Raw genomic sequence first — 15811 nt, 5'->3', positions numbered from 1 at the left:
TAGTTGTCATGTTTCTACTGACACTGAGGGCATGACCAAACTCTTTCCATGAATAAAAGTCTATGAAAAGATCTGGAAATCTCTGCATGCATTCATATCTCCCTTTCTTTCTGCTCTGCCAAGGAATTTTGGTTGAGGCGATCTCACAGAAGACCAGCACTATGAATCATAAGGAAACCAGTTTATTTACAAGGAAGATTTGACCATATTTCACTCTATAGAAGAAATGGAGTGTCAATTTATTGTCATTCTTGGGCTTTGAAATAGAAAAATCTCTTGAGAAGATGTGCATCCTCATGTCTCATCCTATGGGCGTCACTTCTCATGTATTATGTGTCTCTGAATGCTGATCCAACAAAAGCCAAGCTGCTCAAACAGCCTCTCCTGCAGCACGTGTACTCTTGCTCATTTCCCTCAGCCATCATCAGTATTGGTGTTATTTCCTGTGTGGAGCCAGATGCCCAAAGTGCAGATGCTGCAGGCTTGTGAAATTCTGCTCAGCCTCTTCCTTGTTATTTATTCCACCCTATGAGTTGAGAAGATACCACTGTTTATGAAGGCACTTCTCTAGTTTGTCAGAATTTCAATGAAATCTAAAGTCTTAATTCTTTAAAAGCTTTTTTTAAACTGAGTTGCTACAATGTAAAAATATCGGTGTTAACATTTGAATGGTAACTGTAGAATCTGGGGACTTAACAAATTCACCAACACTCAGGCTCATGACACCCTCGCAATATCGAAACCGATCATGAAACTATAAAGGTGGAAATAAACCAAGTGAAAATCATGTTTGTCTAGAGGCAAAAACAAATTGAAATGAATTGTGATCACACTTCAAGCACCTCCTCAAAACCTTTTTTGCCACTGACCTCCAGTGCTTTAACTTCTCAGCTTGCTGCAGTGACGTAGATGTACAGGCGGTGTTGGTACACTGCGATGTCACTGTTGGCTGTGGCTGTAGGTCAGACTTTCACTAGAGAGGTCAGCAAGAAAAGATTTAGTTTTTGTCCATATGTATACTGAAGCAGATTTGTCTTGCCTGATTAAATAACATGCTTCCAGTGGAAGTGCTGTGGGATAAAATCCACATTCCTGTGACAAAATATGTCTGAAGCCTGATCCAGACAAATCCAGTCTGGATCTTCTCAGTACACAAGTCTCCCTTTGTGTTTCCCTGGACTGCGTTTCCGTGCTGAGCTGCAACAGACACGTTATTTGGCATTCTGCAAACTGCAGCATCACACAGGTGTTTTCAGTCTTTTTATTTAACCATCAGAGCTGTGCTGGGAATTTACTGAGGTGCCCATACTCAGATGGCAGTAAAATCATGGGCTATCCACAAGCAGTTGGCTTCCACTGTTGTTATTCAAGCAGGAAAACTCACCGTTCACAGTGTGTCAGATGTTCATTTAGCATTCAAACTTCAAGCTGTGATGTTTTCATGTTGTCGCTTCTCATGGAAAATAATCAGCACACAGCAGCTCTCCTTGAATTTGACGCGTTTTTAACCAAAGAAATTGTGAAACCATTCGTGTACTGTGAGAGTGTGTGGCCCTTTAAATAAACCCCAGAAATGTGAAACATGTGACATGAAGAAAAGGTGTCAGATCTTCCAAACAAACCTAAACAAATTAAACTATGCTACAGTAAGGACACTTTATTTAATATTATTCTTTTTTTTTTGGCCATGAACCTTAACAAAGCATGTACGTACAAGTCTGTTTGAAATGTGCCTAAAAGAGCCACAAAACAAAGTGAAGCAAAATGCAAGAACTGCAAAGCTTGAGCACTTTACAATATAACTACTCAAGCTTTAACTGTCCAGCATCTCCTGTCTGTGGGTTAAAGTTACTGCATTATGTGTTCCTCGGTGCTCATGGTCCCCTGGGAGACAGCAGAGGGAGAGATGGAGCACCCTGTTACCATCTGCACTGGTGCATCCAGACTCCTGTGTCAAGAATGTGAAACAACAGCTGAGCCTCGTGCACAAAGCCTGAAGTCCCTCCTCTCAGCCTCAGCAGGTTTTTTTTTAAAGAGAGGGGGAACAAAGGGAGAGCAAGGTGCTGCAATGTAGCTCAGGTTTTTCTTCACTGGAAATGAAAGGGCGTTTGATTTTACAGCCTTTTCGCTGGCAGACCTTGCTGAGAGCTGCTCAGATAATGATCTCAGGCTCAGACTTGCAGCAGGGTCCCAGTCTGGTCTAAAGCTGGTATATTGCTAAAATGTGTTTGTTTAATTTGTGAAGTGTGCTGTGATCATCTCACACATTAATGGTGGCTGAAGACTGTGATACCGAGGGATGCACCTGTTCAGGTTGACAGTGCTGATGAATTTCCTTTAAAAAAACAAACAGATTTCAAGACATAGTACTTCAGAACCAGGCATAAACTCAATATGTTTCATTTATTTCTTGTAGATATATTTTTCTCTGATTCAAACAGCAGGCGTCGACATCTGCCTCCTGATGTAGACGTCTCACTGCTGCAGATGGTGACAACATGTGGAAAGTTCCAGATTTCACCTTTAAAGTCATATTTCCAAAAGTCTAACACTTCTTTCTTTCTTTCTTTCTACAGTATGTGGAAACTACATACTGGCCACATTCACTGACTTCTCTTATGATATAATGACTTCTGACAACATTGCGATATTCTTCTTTTGCTCTGAGCTCATAGTTGCAGAAAGCAGCTTCTAAGAGACCCCAGATTTTTGGTAATCCACGTAAAGAGGTTACCGATATCTGGTCTTTTATTTTAGCTCAGTTCAGTTCAATTTTCAATTTTGGTAAGTTTTACTGGAATGACTGCTTACATATAGAGGATTCCAATTACAAGTAAATACATTTGTAAGCATCACAATTAATTAAAAAAAACTATATTTTTTTGATTAATTAAGTAAAATATTATAGAAAAACAAGAATATTAAAAAGAAGATTCCAGGTTTGAGTCCCGGCCGACCCCAGGCCTTTCTGTGTGGAGTCTGCATGTTCTCCCTGAGCCTGTGTGGGTTCTCCCCAGGTGGGTTCTCCCCAGGTGCTCCAGCTTCCTCCCACAGTCCAAAGACATGCAGCTTCGGTTGACTGGTGACTGTAAAGGAGTGAGTATGAATGTGTGTGGTTGTTTGTCTGCATGTCAGCCCTGTGACAGACTGTCCAGGGTGAACCCCGTCTCTCACCCAGCGTCAGCTTGGATTGGCTCCAGCCCCCTATTCAGGAAAAAGCGGTACAGATAATGGATGGATGGACTGACTGAAAGCATATTCTGCATAGTGTGATGAGTCATTCACTTCAATTAGATCAGTTCAGATACCGAATGCAGTTTTGTCGCCCCCAAGCGTCGAAGCTATTACAATGCACCTAAATAAACCGCTAGGCGACATATTGAGGAAAATAACGCACCCGCAACCTCTAGTGTAATATGATCCGGTTTCCTGAGAAATTCAGGTAGTAATGTAGCCTATCAGAATTGGGCAACTCTTGCGGTAGCTGTACTCGATTCGTGGATGAGTCATGGAACTTTGTTGGTATTTGTTTATTGGTTAGAAGTCGACTGGGGGGCGGGATGACAAGTTCGGTTGCGGAGCTGAAACCGGTAACCGAGCTCTCTAGCACATTGTGAAGCCGCTAGTGTTTGTGGCCGCCGCAGAGGTGATTCAAGTCACTCGTTTCTAAATCAGCGATTCTTATTTTAATAATTGACCCACTGGTAAGTTGCTCTCTTACATGAAGTGTCATTATTTATGAATAGAATATTTTAACTAGTTTCTCATCATATTCGTTTGATTATCTGAGTCAGTCCTCTGGGCTCGGTCTACACCCTGGTGTGGAGATGGTGGCTTTTAGCATCGTTTAGCATTAGCGCGCTGATCATACATATATGGTTCGCATTAAACGGTATTTGTTGTTGAAGTACTCGAAATTATCAGCAGGCGATGCAGTATTGTGTTGAAATGTCGGAATATAGCCACTGCGATCACTCCCTCCGTTTCAGTTGGCGTTTCCAGGACATAGCCACCGCCCCCCAGGTCGTGACTCCCTCCCTTCCTGCCTTTCTTTACCCCCCTTGCTCGTTGCTTATCCTAATTATTTCACCCCTTGGAACGAGTAACTATGTCTGCGGTGTGGTTTACTCTTCATTCTGACTTAGTTATCCGAATAACCCAGTCGGCGGGAATGAAGTGTGGTTGGGAACCGATCGGGACACGTGTTAGGGCTGCTCCTGAAACCGATCTATACCCCGCGTCTGTCCTAGTTTGGGGGCTGTGTGCTCGTCCGACTGTCGCGATTTAGGATTAAGTCTGTAGGAAGCCAGCTAGGGTGCCATTTGAGCCCAGGTTATATCTGGAAACCATCGGTGTACTGCCCCAAAAGCCCCAACGACTGTGTGCAGCCGCCATGACAGGTGACGAGTGTGTGTAGGCCGGTTCGCACTGTGAATGGCACCGTCACTGCGGGCACGGCGTGGCCTTTGTCTGCGTGCCATGCTTGCACTTTTACACAAGCTGCTCTGTGATACGGCTGCTGCAGTGTATCACGCCCTTGCATGTATTTCTTCTACGACTTCACTGCAAGTCGTTGCCAATGTTAGCTGGAGTGATTAGCCCGGTGGCTCATTTAATGTTTGCTCTGTGTGGTCGTTGCTAAGTGCGTGCCAAAACAACAGATGGCTCCAGGTGGCGTGACCAGGTGTGCCAGACAATCCATTAAGTATGGCACTTGTTCCCTTTTTGCTGAATGACTATACCCCGGTGTTTGCATATTTTAGCTTGCTTTGGATCACATGTACCCAATGCTACTCTGAATCAATGTGTTTTGAAAAGAAAGGGTGGTGATACAGCTGAAGTCAGGGTTTTCTTTTTACCTACACCTTTAGTCAAATACATTTGAAACTGTCTTTCTTTTCTGTAAACATTCCCTGTGTTAGGTCTGTTAGGATCACTATTTTAAGAATGTGACATGTCAATAAGAGTAGAGAAAAAGATTTACATCAGCTTTTATTTCTTTCATCACATTCCCGGCGGGTCAGACCTTTACATACACTCCGTTAGTATTTGGTAGCATTGCCTTTAAATTGATTGGGTCAAACATTTTGGGATGCCTTCCACAAGCTTCTTCCAATAAGTTGCAGGAGTTTCAGCCCGTTCCTCCTGACAGAACTGGTGGAACTGGGTCAGGTTTGTAGGCCTCCTCACTCACCCGCTTTTTCAGTTCATCCCACATTTTTTCAATTGGATTGAGCTCAGGGCTTTGTGACGGCCACTCCAGTACCTTGACTTTGTTGTCCCCAAGTCATTGTCCATTTGGACGACCTGGTTATGACCGAGCTTTAACTTCCTGGCTGACGTCTCGAGATGTTGCTTCAATAAATCCACAATCTTTCTTCCTCATGATGCCATCTATTTAGTGAAGTGCCCCAGTCCCTCCTGCAGCAAAGCACCCCCCACAACATGATGATGCCACCCCTGTGCTTTATGGTTGGGATGGTGTTCTTGGGGCAGCTGCCAACCGAAGGTTGCCTTTTTTTTTTTAATGGCATCTTGGAGCAGTGGCTTCTTCCTCGCTGAGCATCCTTTCAGATTATGTCGATACAGGACTGATTTTACTGTGGATATAGATTCTCTGGTGCCTGTTTCCTCCAGTGTCTTCATAAGGTCCTTTGCTGCTGTTCTGGTACTGATTTGTACCGCTTGGACAAAAGTACGTTCATCTCTAGAAGACAGAACGTGTCTCCTTCCTGAGCGGGATGATGGCACCTCTTGTCCACTCAAATGATGTCGGTTAGCCAATCAGGAGCCATGACATCATTTTCCAAGCAGTTTTAAAGGCCCAGTCAATTGAGTATATGTAAACGTCTGACCCACTGGAACAGTGATATAATGAAATTATCTACCTGTGAACAGCTGTTGGAAACTCGTCATGCATAAAGCATGTCCTAACCGACTTGCCCAAACAAGAGTTTAACATCACATCTGTGGAGTGGTTAAAAATTGTAATGACTTCAGCCTAAGTGTACGTAAACTCAGTGCACCTAATTAAACCCAAAATGCTTTGTAAACGGATCCAAAAAAGGTAGCCTGTTGTGTGAATTGCATAGACCTCCACTGGTGCAAAAACACATAAATGAGCCACAGCAGACGGATTGTTGTAAGTCATTTTGAGGCAGTCCTACAATCAGAGGGATGAAACAGTATTTGGTGCGCCATTCTAAATATAATTTCAGATGGGACAACAGAGCTATGAGCTGGATGTTTCAAGGAGTGTGGCTGACAGTAACAGATGTAGAATCCTGCTGTCTTCTTCTTTGGGCTCAACTACCTTTTAGACAGACATCAGTTTGAGTTCCTGTCAGTGCAGAGTGAAAATCAACTAGCAGAGACTTGAAACTTGCTGCAAGTGGGCGGTCCATCATGTCTGACAAGCGTGTGTGCAAATATTCATCTAGGTGACTGCTTTCATTTGATGGCGACATAAGCAACAGGTCATGTTGACTAAATAGGAATGTACAGGAAAAGGTGAAGAATGTGGGTCTGTTGAAGCATGCATGTGAGCGTGCATGTTTGAAATGTGTTCATGTGGAGGTGCATTCAGCACAGGCAGTCAGATTTAGTGCGAGAAACAAGAAGTAACTTTTTTGTTCACATTTGCATATAAAGTTTGTTTTCCTCTCAGTAGTGTAGTTTGTTTAATATGGAATGTCTGATGAACCGAGTTTGGAAACAAGTCAGTGTCTGCAGATGCATCACAGGCAGCCGTTACAGGTCTTCAACAAAAATTAACCAGAGTCTCGTTATAGTTTACCACTGCTAGTATCATAGCATACTGAAAGGAATACCAGTCTCTGCCCAAAACGCTGGCCTTAATTTGTGATGCTTTGAAAGAGGGCGGCAGTAATGCATTATAAATTCAGACAAAGCTCGTATCTCACTCCATTTCTGACAAAGATGCGTGTTAAGGTGGATGAGGTGTTTATCAGCAATACTGACCTCACATGAAAAACCAACACAAATGAACATTTTTTGTTTGTAGAGGTTCCTCAGTCACAGTGAGTGACTTGTTAGACCAGCAGCAGTTGTATAAAGGCAAAGTGTTGCCGACGTAACATCTGAATGAATTTCGAATTTGTATCCACTCTGTATGAAAATGGCAGATGATGGGTTTGTTTTGCTGTCTTCCTGTCGGTGCGCTCAGGTGGGCCAGTGAACACTCGGCAGGTTGCACATTTCACTACGGCATCATTTCAACGGTTCAGGGAAAAAGATTCAAAATGAGCCTGTAGTGCAATAAGTTGGGTGTTGTATGCTGTTGTGAAATCAGAAGTCATGTTTAACTGACTTGATTTACGCTTCGACTGGTCTTGGCACAGGGCGCTACTGCTCTGATTCATCGTCACAGGAATGCAATAAACCTCACAAGTCAAGACATTTTCTCTGAAATGCAAACTGATGCATGTGTGATACTGGGGCTAATGTTCTTTGGTTATCACAGCTGTTGTCCTAATACCCCATGATTCACTTGTAGTTTGCAAGTCTCAGGTTAATGTGAATGTTTGAATTTGGAAATGCTGTCTACTTCCTTGTTTTACCGTGAGAGAACCGATTTATTTTTTGTATTAGAATTAGCAGTGCATATGATGGTGTGACAAAAATCTATGGTCTTTAAAATGTCAAGTCAAAATTTCCAGGTAGAAACCGCCCCCCCCCAACCACAGTGTGACGTTTGCAAATGACATAGTTCTGTCAGACCAACACTACAAATTGTTTATTTTGCTGTCCCTCATTTTCACTAAATGGATCTAGTCATTTCAGAATGAGTGTGATTTTGGTTTTAAAACTTGCAACTAAATCAGATGTATGGAGGCTTATTGATGAGTGTGAGAGACCTGAAGCTGAACAGAGACTAGTTTCTTCTCGCATTTAGTAGCATGTCCTCGTTTACATGACCTTCCTCTTCCTCTTCAGAGACTTCCAGTTGACCAAAGAAATGGTGATGGAGAAGCCAAGTGCCCAGCTGGTCGGGCGAGAGTTTGTCCGACAGTATTACACACTCCTTAACCAGGCCCCTGACTACCTGCACAGGTATGACCCCCAGCTGTTTATCTGTCCTGTGATTAGGCCTGTCTGGTAGAATTAAGACTCGCATGATGCACATGTAAATTGTCCTCATGGAGCAAATCAACTTTCCATCTCTCTGCTCAGGTTTTATGGAAAGAACTCATCCTATGTACATGGAGGCCTGGACAGCAACGGCAAACCTGTAGAGGCTGTTTATGGACAATCTGTAAGTGGACTTCATCCAGTAGATAACAGCTTTACAAAATGCTCTTTCCATAGAGAGGCACCGCACTTCACTCCCACGTACCAAAACCATGGGCCAAAAACACTAAAGCGCAAATGAAACTAGTCTGAGGATTTTAAGTGGATCTGTTTCTTGTTCTCTGCTGTTTTAAGATGCTAGTAATACATTTCTTGGACAGTTGAAAACACTTGTCCTTCCGTGTGACCTTCCCATTGGCTTCCTCATTCCGTGTGTTCCAAATGGTGCTGATCCTCTTAAATGAGAGAGGCACGAGCAGTAAGAATGGCATGTGAAGCAGCTGCAGCAGGAGAAGTCCAACTGCAAATATTTATGGATGAATGCAGATAGAGGCAGTAGGGTGTGCATCATATGTTCATGAAATGTAATGAACAGTAACTTTTAATGTGATGGCAGCAGTTATGAGTAAGGGTAAAATAACTTTTTTCTTTTTTAAGAAAAGCAGCGAGTCAGAGCAAATTAGTCCTGGAACCAAGTCTTCATGTATTTATTTTAATAAGTTACACTGATACTACTTGCCTTTAATTAAAATTTTCTTTGGGGGTTTAAATAAAATTCCCAGAAGTCTTGGCGCAGCAGTGATCTTGACAGATCTTTTTCTGTCCCTTAAGTTAAAATGACAGGAAGTAAAGACTAACATTGCCAAGCAAAAGTTTGTCTTGGAATGAAAGCCTTGACAAAATATCAGATAGTGAGGATAGTAAACGAAGCAACAAAATAACAAAGGGCAAACGCATTGAGAGAATATTTTCGATGGTGTCAGTTGATTTGGATGAGCTGGTAGTCAGAGGTGAACGATTCCTGTTCTGGCTGGTATTGATTCAACCTCCACTCTTCTGCAGGAGATCCATAAGAGGGTGATGGCTCTGAGTTTCCGGGACTGTCACACTAAGATCAGACACGTGGATGCCCACGCCACCCTGAATGAGGGGGTGGTGGTGCAGGTGATGGGCGAGCTGTCCAACAACATGCAGCCCATGAGGAAGTTCATGCAGACCTTTGTGCTAGCACCTGAGGTTTGTAGTCTTGTCAGATGGTACAGGTTCAGGACCTGATTGATGCTTTTTGACAGGAAAAAAAAAAAAACAAAGCTAGAAATTCTTTGTTTGCTTTTTTGCTTCCTGCAGGGGACAGTGGCAAACAAATTCTACGTCCACAACGATGTGTTTCGTTACCAGGATGAGGTGTTTGCCGACTCGGATTCTGAGCCTCCAGAGGGTGAGACATTAAATGTATTTATTTATTTTTACAGTGCTGAGTAAGCCGACCTGGGGCCTTTCTGTGTGGAGTCTACATGTTCTCCCTGTGCCTGCGTGGGTTCTCTCTGGGTACTCCGGCTTCCTCCCACAGTCCAATGACATGCAGCTTAGGTTGACTGGAGACTAAATTGCCCGTAGGAGTGAGTGTGTGTGGTTGTCTACATGTCAGCCCTGTGACAGACTGGTGATCTATCCAGGGTGGAGTCCGCCTTTTGCCCATTGACAGCACAATGAACCCGACAGCATTAATTAATTTGAATTTCTCCTCCATAGATAGGTAAACAGTATATGTACCAATGAAGAGATGTGTAACCCTCTAAACAAAGCGGGTAACTGAGAAACCCCATATTCCTCCCCCCAACCACATACAGTCCCAAAGTAGTGAAATTAACTCCAACAGGTAGCCTAGCTCTGACTATAGCATCATGGGTTGTTAACCAGCAACACGTCACATGCGGTAGACACACTGGCCTCAATCAGTCAAAACAAACAAGTCCTGTGCTCCGGACCCGAGGAACTCCACAGGCTACAGAAGACAGAGAATCCCCATAAATAACTGAAAAGCTCCTTTCTGGAAGATAAGAGTTAAACCATGTGAGATCAAGCAGTATAAGCACAGCAAAGGCGCTATTTTTCACAAGAAATGAGCAGTATAAGCACAGCAAAGGCGCTATAATTTTTCACAAGAAATAACTTTTAAGAGTGCAGTCATCATTTAATTTGAGTGGGAATTGTATTTGATCATTAAGCCATAGTTTTGGGATGGTTTTAGTTGGGTATAAACTGGTTTGAACCCAGACATTTTATTCCATTAAGAGCAGTGGGAAGCAGGAAGTGCCATTCACTGTCATGAACATGTTTGTGTGTTTTCAGAGTCTGAGGATGAGGTGGAAGAGATTGAGGAAAGGGTTCCCTCCCCTGACGTCACACCGGATGAGTCGACTCCTTTCTACGACCCAGCAGCCTGGTATGGATTGGGGGCCTGAACTTTGAACTCGTGTGTGTGTGTGTGTATATACTGTTCTATCTGCAAAAGGAAAATGCACAGTAGCACAAATTTTCCATTCACAGTTCTTCGAATGGGACCCAAGATGTAATTTTATGGTGCAGCATTTAAAGCTGCATGTCTCAAGTAATGTCTCTGTAATTATTTCAAGTATCTTAGCTGGAAATGCCCATCGCTAGTACGTAAACAGCACAAACACAAATTAGTAGTGTTAGGTTCCACGGTCTATTGTCACCAGTCTGAATTGTTCAGCAACACAAGAGAGAGATTTGTTTTCTTGGTTTGAACTGTGGCACATCTCCCTTGTAGTTCAGAGCCAGCACTTCCTGGTGACGAGGAGGAAGTGGCACCAGCAAGTCCAGAGCCAGAGCCTGAGGTGGAGAAGGAGGCACAGGCTGCAGTTGTGGAGCTGAAGTCGGAGATACTGCTCGAGACGCAGACGGACACACACACAGCTGACGACAAGATAGAGAAAAGCCCTACCACCACCCCAACAACTACAGAACCTGTCTCTGTGCCCGCTGAGCCCACCCCCGCCGTGCCAGAAGAAAACAGGGTAGGTCTGAGTGTTCAGGAAAAACTCTTATAGGTGGGGATACAGAAATGACAGTTATTATTAAAAGTGAGTGAAAATTACACTGGGAGCTGAGATGCTTAGTTGTTTACTCGCTATGCGCCGGGAACGCCGGCTCTTGAACTATAGAGTTCTAAGAGGATCTGATCTAAGAGAGAACTTTTAGCAAGCCATGCACAAACGTGTCACTCAAAATTAGCAATTGATAATGAAACATCAATACAAATCAAAGTATTATAATGAAAAGAATGAACATCAACAGTTCACACTTCCTCTCACTTGATGATATACCTGGTAGTGAGCCAAGAGCTGAACAGGCTTTTACTGTAATGTTTAACACAGGCATTGTTCAAACACTACTGTATAGAGAATGTACTTTATGAAGGACAAGTCATGTGTCATAGCAAACAGGCTAATATAGCAGTGAAGGGATCGCACTATGCTCAAATTATATTTCATCTCTTGTGGCGTACTCCGTGACATCGCTCAGTGCCACGGTTGAGAGACCTATCTTGAAATGACATTAAATTCATAAGTTGCATTTATTGATGTTTAGAATCAGAGGAAAAAGGAGATGTGCACAATAGCGAGTATCTGAAATCCACATTTTGTTGGGCTTCCAACATTGTATATCGGCAGTGTTGAACATGGATGTCTTCATCTGTTAATTGTCAGCTGTTTGTTTTGATTCTTGCTTGTGCAGAGTCACTGCATGTAATTCTGGACAAGGATGGGATAATTATTACCCTGATAAATTTGTCCTGTGTTCTCTCCTCTGCAGCCATTCTCCTGGGCATTGGTCACCAGTAAGAACCTCCCTCCCAGTGGGGCTGTCCCAGTCTCAGGAATCCCCCCACATGTCGTTAAAGCCACTCCCACAGCACCGGTAGGTTTTAAGTACTGAACCTGACTTTACTGGCATCATAGTTCAGTGGTTAAGATGTCAAAAGTAGCTGTCTGATCAGGTGGTAAATAGTTTCTGTCAGAGCTCTGAGTTGGGGCTGGGGAGTAATAAAAAAAAATGTAATTCAGGAAAAAGCAACCAGTCTTACAATATTAAATAACAATATGGCAAATGAATGCAAATCAAAGTTTTTCAGTAACTGAGACAAACCTTTTTCTAGTTTGTTTTTATTTAATGTGATTGTTAATCAGTGTGGAAAAGGAGGTTTTATAAAACATGAATCATTGTGGTTCTAAGTTTTAAATTCCCTCCATTTTAAAAGGTAACTAGTGTTTAGCAGCAACTTCATTTCTGAGCTCTGACAAAATGCAAAAATCAGTTTTATTTTCTTAAGAAGTAAACGTTTATTTGAAGCAAACAAGTTTTCAAAGTAGCTGTGCCTTTTTGGCCTTTATTTTAGCAGCAGATGTCGCCGTTTTAAAAGGGAACACCATGTCACCTATTACAGTATGTTGTGCAGATGGATGTGTTAAGTGTGAACTTTCTCAGTTTATGTTGTGCTGCTGCTTCTCCCAGAAAGCAGAGCTGGGCAAAAGGACACACACGTCCCCTGCTGGCTACACCTTTGTGACGATAATGAAAATAGTTGTTTCTTTAAAAATTGTTGATAAATTGCAACAGGAGAAACAGATGTGCGTGTTGACTCTTTCAGCCCAGAGCGGAAGTGAAGTCAGAGTCCCAGACAGCAACACAGAGACCACAGAGAGACCAGAGGCCGCGGGAACAGCGGTCTGGAGGTCCGCCGCCGGTCCACAGAGGGCCTAGACCAGGTACACACATGCATCCAAGTAGAGTGTACACACAGTGGTTAAATAGGCTCTACCTGAATGGAACTGGCAGATAAACGAGCACTAGGCAGCTGGTATGGACGAAACCTGATCCCATCAGATGTGTGCTGTTGTGGTCCTGAGGGCAAACAGCCTTTTTACTTGGAGAGTTACTTTGAAAGCAGTTGATAACTAATCATGTTTTACATTAGACTGCATTTAATCACACAATCAAAATTTTCAAGCAGATCTCCAAACAAAACCAGCTGAATGAGCAAATTGATTTGTAATCAGTTATCAAATATTAATATCCAACACATTTGTATCAAAAACAAAAAAGTCATCACATCAGATTGCCATGGTCATATGCACCTCCTTTCACAAATCAGGTACCGTAGGTGTTGTAAAAACAGTGGAACCTTGTTGTAGTCTGGGCTCCTTATCAGCACAAACTATGGAGGTCCATTATGGTAGGCTACTTCAAACCCCCTGGTGCCCAACTGCTACAATTTGATTAAAGAAAAGACGTTATACACTGTTACTTACACATCCCGAGGAGATGTTGGCTGCAAATAAACGTCCACAACCCTTCTAGAAATCATAGAAAAAGACACTTTATAGCACCAGTGCATTGACTGCTAGCAGCACATCCAGTGGTACATAGCAAATTTGGTGTCGTGTTACTTACTCTACTGAAATGTAAATTAAACGTGCTACAGGCCACAGTACAACTGATTGAATCCACAGCACCGTACCTCCTGTTTCTTCTACAGTAACGTTCGTTTCATTTAAGTAAAGACTTTTAAGGTTTAATGCAACATTGTCCAAAAGAGTTGCTAACATCACTGAATTGACGTAAACAACCTTAACAGCAGTGTAACTCATTGACGGGTGACTGGCAAATATTACTGAGGTGCCAATGGAGGGTGGGACATCTGTGCATTTGATTTGTTTGCAGTTTGGGCAGGTTTATTGAGCAGAGTTCTATTGTGTAACGTTTTCGGCTGCATACTGTATATTCTCTGAACCTTTAGACGAACTACTCAATCGGGTAGCGAGAGACCCCGGGTGTAGGAGTGTTAAAAGTTTAGGCAGCACTGCACAGTCTCCATCTGATACATTTCCTGTGTTGGAGAGAAACAATATGTCATTACTGGTAGCTGTTAAAAACATTCACAGAGTCAGTGATTAACATTTATATGTCATTACTGGTAGCTGTTAAAAACACTCACAATGTGGCTCATTGGTCCCTGGGTTGACCTGTTTGTTTCAGCGCGGGAAGGTGAGCAAGGCGAGTCGGAGGGTCGCAGAGTGACCAGGTACCCTGACGCCCACCAGCTCTTCGTGGGCAACGTCCCTCATGACGTGGACAAGACTGAACTGAAAGAGTTCTTTGAACGTAAGTCAGAGCTGGTGGCACTGAAAAAGCAGCTGACAAATACTGACCTTGTCTACGGTGCTGAACATGTGGTCATTTATACTGGAGGAGCTGTATGCTGACTGACTGCAGTGCACTACAGCATCTTTCCAAGCAGAACTGTTGAGGGAGCATTAAATGTTACAAAAACTGAGCTTAATTGATGCTAATAGTGACTCTTTCCTGTTTCTGGGGAAATTGGTGAATTTATTTAGAAATTTTAATAGTAAAAATTAAAAGATAGGAGGAAAAATCTGGCTTTTGAATAGTTAAAGAAGCTCTTGGGTGTATTATTAACCAGACAGTGTTTGGTAACTATGATGGTAAACTGTTGGATACCTGCAGTAAGCATCTCCGTGCTCCTACAGAGTACGGTACCGTCCTGGAGCTGAGGATCAACAGTGGTGGAAAACTCCCCAACTTCGGCTTTGTGGTGTTTGACGACTCTGAGCCCGTACAGAAGATCCTCAGCAGCAGGGTAAGACTATGTTTCAGACCAGTTCCACTTTTCATTGGTGGGGACTTTAGAGCTGCATCAAACAGAGAAACACTTGAATATAACCTCAGTTAGTTGCTGAGATGCATTTTAGAAGGGGAAAAACACTATGCTACTTGTTGTTTAACCTTGTTCTCACTGATCCTCATTTGGAGTTCTGTAGGATCTGCAACAGTTGGTTTGCTCAATTTAAACCTGAAGCAACTGAGACTTGAGTTGTTGGGAAAGAGAATAAATGAATTGTCTGTAATGAGCTTTTATCCTTATTCAGCCCATCAAGTTCAGAGGTGACATCCGACTAAACGTGGAGGAGAAGAAGACGCGCTCGGCCAGGGAGGGCGACAGAAGGGACATGAGGCCCCGTGGTCCAGGAGGTCCAGGTGGTCCCAGAGAGCGAATAGGAGCTGGCGGAGGACCCCGAGGCCCCCCCACCCGAGGAGGCATGGCTCAGAAACCCAGCTTTGGCTCTGGACGGGGCACTGGGCCCAGCGAGGGGCGCTACTCTGCTCAGCGCCAATGAGGCATCTGGGCTCCAAACCTGAATCAGATTACTGTCTGAATCCAGTTTGCTCAAGCGGTTTGTTTACTGCAGCAGGACCCAAATGCAAACCCTTGTTTACTCTACATCTAGGAGCAAAACTGAGTAGGAGTTGTGGGTTGCTACACATGGACACCCTGATGTGACTCGCTTCCTCCTCAGTCTTCCTCCTACATGTGACTGTACACAGGGGTTTCAAAGGGATTCTCTTAGTAACTGACACAGGTTTGATCACGAGTTTCCACTGTCAAGTCCTGCCAGCTCCTGTTTTCTCAACATTTGTCTCTCAAGAAAATGGCTGCCTCCTCTCCTCCACCCCACCACATTCTTTCTCACCTGCTGCTGAGGAAATCAGAATGTCGCTCATCTTTTCCCTCCATCTTCTTTTGTCGACTCCTCCTCAACCAATCCATGTATTATCTGGACGTTTGTCATCTTTTGGTTTTCATGCTGAACTTGAATTTATTAAGCAACAAATT

General features: G+C 43.3%; 1 protein-coding gene across 1 annotated transcript; it reads left to right on the top strand.

The window, feature by feature from the left end:
• The first annotated feature begins 3554 nt into the window (after positions 1-3554).
• g3bp1 (GTPase activating protein (SH3 domain) binding protein 1) lies at positions 3555-15597 on the top strand. Its single transcript, XM_020594117.1, has 12 exons — positions 3555-3704; positions 7957-8073; positions 8194-8275; positions 9154-9327; positions 9439-9529; positions 10444-10537; positions 10886-11132; positions 11932-12036; positions 12767-12884; positions 14155-14280; positions 14667-14776; positions 15066-15597. Exons 2-12 carry the CDS (start codon positions 7979-7981, stop codon positions 15312-15314), a joined length of 1491 nt encoding a protein of 496 aa, XP_020449773.1. The 5' UTR covers positions 3555-3704; positions 7957-7978; the 3' UTR covers positions 15315-15597.
• The last annotated feature ends 214 nt before the right edge of the window (positions 15598-15811 follow it).

Source organism: Monopterus albus, unplaced genomic scaffold, assembly GCF_001952655.1.
Source record: "Monopterus albus unplaced genomic scaffold, M_albus_1.0 scaffold21.1, whole genome shotgun sequence".
NCBI lineage: Eukaryota > Metazoa > Chordata > Actinopteri > Synbranchiformes > Synbranchidae > Monopterus > Monopterus albus.
Note: the sequence above shows the minus strand (reverse complement) of the source record. Positions and strands in the feature narration are given on the sequence as shown.

Bases quoted from the DNA above. Each gene is read 5' to 3' on its own strand.
- g3bp1 (XM_020594117.1), top strand. From the start codon at position 7,979: ATGGTGATGGAGAAGCCAAGTGCCCAGCTGGTCGGGCGAGAGTTTGTC. The intron at 9,328-9,438 runs GTTTGTAGTCTT...TGCTTCCTGCAG, and splicing joins CCTTTGTGCTAGCACCTGAG to GGGACAGTGGCAAACAAATT. The intron at 10,538-10,885 runs GTATGGATTGGG...TCTCCCTTGTAG, and splicing joins TTCTACGACCCAGCAGCCTG to TTCAGAGCCAGCACTTCCTG.